The 6,239-nt window shown below is 38.2% G+C and overlaps 2 protein-coding genes across 3 annotated transcripts; one reads left to right on the top strand and one right to left on the bottom strand.

Annotated features, from left to right (window-relative positions):
* Positions 1 to 306: 306 nt before the first annotated feature.
* Positions 307 to 2,234, bottom strand: LOC131006175 (UPF0481 protein At3g47200-like). 2 transcript variants are annotated; one of them, XM_057933351.1, is made up of 2 exons: positions 1,835 to 2,234; positions 307 to 1,733 (listed from the first exon to the last, which is right to left on the bottom strand). In XM_057933351.1, the coding sequence occupies exon 2, from the start codon at positions 1,731 to 1,733 to the stop codon at positions 414 to 416; it is 1,320 nt and encodes a 439-aa protein (XP_057789334.1). In that variant the 5' UTR covers positions 1,835 to 2,234; the 3' UTR covers positions 307 to 413. The 2 variants fall into 2 exon arrangements, with proteins under 2 accessions (XP_057789334.1, XP_057789335.1); XM_057933352.1 differs by having other exon boundaries at positions 1,831 to 2,172.
* A 1,207-nt stretch (positions 2,235 to 3,441) lies between these two features.
* Positions 3,442 to 5,064, top strand: LOC131006173 (UPF0481 protein At3g47200-like). Its single transcript, XM_057933349.1, has 2 exons — positions 3,442 to 3,567; positions 3,672 to 5,064. The coding sequence occupies exon 2, from the start codon at positions 3,710 to 3,712 to the stop codon at positions 4,964 to 4,966; it is 1,257 nt and encodes a 418-aa protein (XP_057789332.1). The 5' UTR covers positions 3,442 to 3,567; positions 3,672 to 3,709; the 3' UTR covers positions 4,967 to 5,064.
* The last annotated feature ends 1,175 nt before the right edge of the window (positions 5,065 to 6,239 follow it).

Below are 6,239 nucleotides of genomic sequence, written 5' to 3'. Positions count from 1 at the left end.
TTATTGTCTGAGACTTGGCTGCTTCATTCAGCTAATTAAGTTATGCTTGCTTTTGAGCTCTAGAAATTTTTGAAGAGATTTTTTACTGAAAGCTTTTAGGGTAAATATCACTTAAAACCTCAAACTATTTTCGCACTATTAATTATATCCTGAACTAACGAAAATGATTTTTTAAACCTTGAACTATCAATTTTGTAATAATTGTACCATTCATCCATTTTTTTAGCTTCAAAAATTTAGAAATTTATCTTCATTCAAAAATTTGATGCATCATGATTCAACATCACTAGAAACTGTTGCAGTGTATTTTTGGCTTTGAAGGAAGATAAAGTTTGGAAGAGATTTTTACTTCAAATGTTTTATATTAGATATGATTACAAATGATTTTCTCCCTACATACATGCATAGTTGAATCACATTGAAATCAAACGCACTCTCATCACATCATTCCTCTGCTCATAAGCAAGTATAGCAAAAACAGTTTGTGTTAAGGTGAGCAGCAGCAGCACTGCAGCAGCAACGAACTTGATCACGGACCACGGACTATTGAAGTAGTTTCGCCTCAATTTCGCCATCCATTTATTGTGCCGGCGGCCACAATGCTTGTTCAAGCTCACAAACACATCAGAGTAACAAAAATTTGATGATCTGATGAGGAAGTTTGTCCCCAATCTGTTAAACATTAGGCAGATGTTGTCGTCGCCTCCTAGGTAGTTGCTAATGATCCCACTGCATCGCAGTATCTCAATGTCTTTCGTTGATCTGATGAGGCAATGCATGAAGAACGCGTAGTCTGTGACGTGTTTTGGGTGATCATCATCGAGGCAGAGCTGCTCGTAGGCCATCAAGTTCCTCAGCAGGGACTCTGTCTCGCCTGAGACTTGCAGAGGTGGGAATTTGAGGACTCTGGCTTTGAAAGTGAGGAGGTTTTGTTTAGACCGTTTGAGGCGAATGCCGGCCTCCTTCAGCTCCGAGGCAGAGTTTATGTGGGCTAATGAGTTCCTATCTTTAGTTGTAGAAAGAGTTTGAGTTGAAAATGGAGTGAAAGATTGGTAGATTAGGCCTAAGAGATGATCCTGGTCAGGGTGGAGGTGGTGGTTCTCGTCTGATGCTGGATCGAGTTTTAGGGCGTTCGACCAAGGGAACGTGTCGTTGACCAAGAACACGACGAGGTCGTGCAGATTCTCGTCCGGATGCTCTGTTTTGATCATGTTGAAGAGGTGGTTCAAGATGGAGAAAGGGAGCTGGTTCTCAAATAGCATCAGGTCATGAGTGATCTGGCTGAGTGTCTTGGGCTCGAAGACGGGGTCTTTCTCTGTCGAGACCTCGAAGACGTGCTTGTGCCTTCTCACGAGCTCGATGAGGAAGCAGCCATCAAGAAGCAGCATTTTCACAAACTCATCTGCATCGACATTTAGAGGTGTTGAGTAGCATTGGAGGGCAGTTTTTTCCATTTCTCTCACTTTTTGGACCAGTTTTGCAATGGTGAGATCACCTCTTCTCTGCAGAAGTTGCTGCAGAAACCTCTGCTTGTGCTGCTCCATCTCCTTCAGATGAGCTTTCCCTCGATGAATGGGGCCGAGAGCCACGATCCTCGGCTCATAATCCTTTGCATTCACCTTGCGCAAGCGATCATCCACTTGGAATATTTTGGGCTTAGGTTGAGTAGTGTTGCTCAAATTCTTGATCAAACCTTGGATTGCAACAGCCACACTATCTTCTCCATTTGACATCTGTGAACATTCAAGAATTAAACATGTAAGATTAGATTATTTGGATAAATAGTCATAATTTGATCAAGAATTCAAGAATGGAAAACAGGCAGCATACATACTATTGATCAAAGTTGAGCTGGAGGGGAAAAAGACTCAATGTGTTTGCTGTTTCTTTACATTCTTGGTGTTGATCTAGATTTATAGTTAAAATCAGTTTAACGGAAGGTGAAGAGTTGAACAATTTAACCAGAGTTTGAGATGTTGTGTTCAAAACTACCAAGAAGTTTCTATGCATGAGAAATGTAATTTCCTGTGCATTAAGGCCTTTGGTGTTTTGGTACAGATCTCAGCTTTGAGGTGTTGTACCTTTGAAGCATAAAGATTGTTTGGATAAAAGAAGTTATAACATTGTGATTTCAGCCATGGCTTAAAAGAAGACTTCATCTTGTTCAAGTTCAAGTCAACTGAGGCAAAAAATGAAAAACCTCAAGAGAAGACTAAAAAGACTTAGAACCAGTCAAGTTGCATGATAAATGTGTATTGAATGATAAATAACAAATTGCCAAGGCTTGCAATTAGTGTTGTCTAGGGCCCCCAAGCATTGATCATGGGCCAGAATCAGAATCGCTCTGAATAGTCTGATTAAGGGCCTGGATTTTGTGAACCTTGAATCGACGATTAACCGTCGGATCGAACCGTTGATTTAATTAAGTTAATAGTCTAACCATCGGTTAATCGCTAATTTATAATATTTCAATTTATAATTTTAAGGGTTAATTTCCTATAAATACACAAGTTATACCCGAATTTTGGTTCATACCATATCTATTTTTTGGTCAAAAAATACATAAACTTTTAATATTTTGAATTTGACGTAACTTTAGAAGTTCGTTGGCCAATAACTTAATTGTCTGAATTTTGATGGACAATCCTAAGCAACTGTTGTAAAACTCTTGATGTTATCTTTCTAATGATGGGTTTTAGTCAGCGGAAGTGATCGAAAAAAAGATAAAATATAGAGTTTCATGACCTCAACTTTCATGCCATTTTTATTTACCATTTCTCCCAATAATGCAAGTACCATAGAAAAATAACGTCAAGATCTTTCCAACGATGTCTTCGGATTGTCCATCGTAATTAAGACAATCAAGTTATTAGACGACAAACTTTCGGCTCAAATTCCAAAAATATAAAAATTTATTTATTTTTTGACCAAAAAACTAAAATTTGTCAAAACCCAAAATTTAGATATAGATCGTGTATTTATAGCCTTATAGACCCGGAATCTTCTCCAGACTAGAGGGGCCCATGCACTGTGAACAACCGGTTCAAGCTCGAAACCGACGGTTCTCGGCCTATGGACAATCCTACTTGCAATTATGCAGAATCGGATAACAACGATCGGTTCGGTCAGGTTGGATCGTTTTTGACATTGAAATTTGGAATAGGTCGGTTTTTATCGGTTTGGTTTCGATTCTGGGTGGCACAGCCGGCGAAAACGGGCATTTTTGGAGACTGCCAGATTCGGTCGGTTTTTATAATCTTGTCGGTCCGGGTCGGTTCTAGCTTCACTCTCTTCTCGGTTTTCGATCTCAGCGGTTCGGTCCGGACCGAATGCACATTCACTATGAAATTTCGCATGAACTTTCTTAAGCAAGAAGTCTTTCACAGTGAAGTTCCTGGAAATTTACTTAATTAAAATACAATAATTTCTGTTTGGTTGCACCGAACACTCATTTTGTCAATACAATAATGAAAAAAGTTCTTTAAAAAGAAAATAACACGAAGAAATCAGCTGCAATGTACAACTTTTTTCGTGTTTCAGCCACTCAAATTCCCTGGTGATAATCTAGTAAGTATGCTCTACATTTTGTTTATCTTGTAAGTTTCAATAACAAATGAACGTATGTAGATTGCTACATGTTAATATTTTTATGGTGTTTTCTTCTTTTGTAGCATATATATTTTCTGGTTTCTTGGCTTAATTCTTGAAGATGACAGAGGAGAGAGACTGTGTTGTTGTTAGGATTGAAAACTTGCTTCATCATTTGTCTACTTCTCTCACTCCCTCAAAGCCTATCATAGCTAAAGTAGATCAACACCTGAGGCAAGTAAATGAAAAGGATTTTGAACCCGAATTAGTCTCTATAGGCCCAATCCATCGTGGGAAAGATCGCGTTAAGGCCATGGAGCAGCACAAGCTGAGGTATCTAAGAAAAACATTAGGAAGAAGGGATGAGTTGAGTGTTGAGAAATGTGTGTTGGAAGTGAGGAGAATGGAGGAAAAGGCTCGCCTTTACTACGCGAAATCAATCAGTCTTGATCAAGATGAGTTTGTGGAGATGTTGCTTCTTGATGGATGCTTTGTGATTGAGCTGCTGAGAAGCTATTGGTTTAATGATTTGAGAGACAAGAATGATCAAATATTTCAATTTGATCACATGTTAGTCCAAATAAGGCATGATCTTCTGTTGTTGGAGAACCAGCTCCCTTTCTTCGTGTTGAACGAGCTCTTCGACGTGACAAGGATGGAACATCCAGACGATAACATACACCACCTCCTCCTCTTTTTAGCCGGAGACGTGCTCCCATGGCCGGATTCCTCAAAGCTCGACTATAGTTCAGAAATGTTGCACAATGCTGAGCATATATTAGGCCTAGTGTATGATTCTTTCTTCTCATTCTCATTCTCAGCCAAGTGCTTCACTGAAAACAACGGTTGCAACACGGTGCACCACACGTGCTCTGCCTCGGAGATGGAGGAGGCCGGGATTAGGCTAAAAGGGTCGAAAGGGATGAGTCTAAGGGATATCAGTTTTGCCAAAGGAGTCATAAAACTCCCACCATTATGCATATCAGATAAAACTGAGTCCATGTTGAGGAACTTGATCGCGTACGAGCTCTGCTTCTTCCCTGATGATCATCCGAGGTATGTGAAAGATTACTTGTTTTTCATACATTGTTTCATCAGATCCACCAAAGATGTTGAGATACTACGACGAAGTGGGGTCATCAGCAACTTCATAGGCAATGATGAGATGATCTGCAGCATGTTCAACAGATTGGGGAAGAAAGTTGTGGTTTCATCATCAGATTTTTGCTATTCAAATGTGTTTGAGAGTTTGAACAGATGCAAACGGCTTCGACGTGGGAGATGGATGGCAAGAGTGAGGAGGAATTACTTGAAGATATCAGCTGCTGTGCTTCTCATACTAACCATTTTTCAGACAGTTGTTTCTATGCTTTCTTAAGATTAAACTAGTAGAGATGACGTGCGTTTGCACGTAAAAAATAATTATTTTAATGAATAAATTTTTATGAGTGTAAATTTATATTTTATTTCATTTTATAGCAATATTTATCATTTTAATTTATTTTTTCTTTTAAACCAATTATTGGTTAATTTTTTTAAAGTATAATGTTATAGAACTCATAAAATTAAAACAAAAAAATTAAATTTAGTAAATAAAAAAAATTAAACATCGCCTATATTATATGTATAATATATTAAATTACATAATTGACCTTAAATTAAGCATATATGAAGGATATAATAGACAAATCAAATTTTGTAAAACAAGGCTCTTTTATAATAGATATAGATATATATTTGCCTGAACCAACAGGAAGAAAGAGAGAGGCTCGATCGGAGAAGTTGGGGTTCGACATTTCTCCCCCAATTGTGTGTTTCCGTTGAGATTGAGGAAGAGGGGAGAGTTAGGGCTCCAAATTGAGTTCCACTTGAGGTTACTAGAGTTAGGGCTTGTTCCGGTGGGCAATTTCTGGAGAATCGGGAAGAGGGCCGAATGAGAAAAGAGGTCGGAGTTTCAGAGCCATTGAGGCGCGACCAGTCGACGGATTTTGGGAAGTGGCGACGAAGAATTTTGAGCAGAGGTGGGAGGAAAACGTAAATGAGAGTTTTTAGGGTTTTAATTAGGGGTGTATATCCCCTTTTAATTAACTAGTTATAATTTTAATTAGAGCCCTAATTATTTCTAATTTTAGACTAGGCCTATTGGAGTGGGACGTCCCAAAAAGGAAAACGAGCATATTGAAGTGGGACGGAGGGAGTAGTTACTAGTAATTCTTTTTGCCATTGCCTTTCATTTAAAAATAAGGGGTATTGGTCTATAAATACCCGAACTTTTTTCATTTTCTTATTTTGCATCCGAACTTTAAAATTTTTCTGTAAATACTCGAACATTGTATTCTTTTTTATTTTGCACCCAACGAATTTTACCTCGAAATTGTTGCTAACATGACAGCCGGATTGACATCTCAAATCTATAATTACATGTTCTAGATCTCAAATTGACAATAAACTTATCTGCTTCGTTATGAAATTCAAACTTCCCTCTCAATCCGACTGCCATTTTATTAACGATTTGGGGGTAAAAGTTCGTTGGGTGCAAAATCAGAACGAATACAAAGTTCAGGTATTTTCAGGCAAATTTTAAAGTTAGGGTGCAAAATCAGAAAATAGAAAAAGTTCGAATATTTATAGGCTAATACCCCTAAAAATAA

Source organism: Salvia miltiorrhiza, chromosome 1 (assembly GCF_028751815.1).
Source record: "Salvia miltiorrhiza cultivar Shanhuang (shh) chromosome 1, IMPLAD_Smil_shh, whole genome shotgun sequence".
Lineage (NCBI taxonomy): Eukaryota > Viridiplantae > Streptophyta > Magnoliopsida > Lamiales > Lamiaceae > Salvia > Salvia miltiorrhiza.
The sequence above is the reverse complement of the archived record's forward strand: the minus strand, read 5'-3'. Positions and strand labels throughout refer to the sequence as shown.

Coding starts and splice junctions, on each gene's coding strand:
- LOC131006175 (XM_057933351.1), bottom strand. CDS start 1,733: ATGTCAAATGGAGAAGATAGTGTGGCTGTTGCAATCCAAGGTTTGATC.
- LOC131006173 (XM_057933349.1), top strand. CDS start 3,710: ATGACAGAGGAGAGAGACTGTGTTGTTGTTAGGATTGAAAACTTGCTT.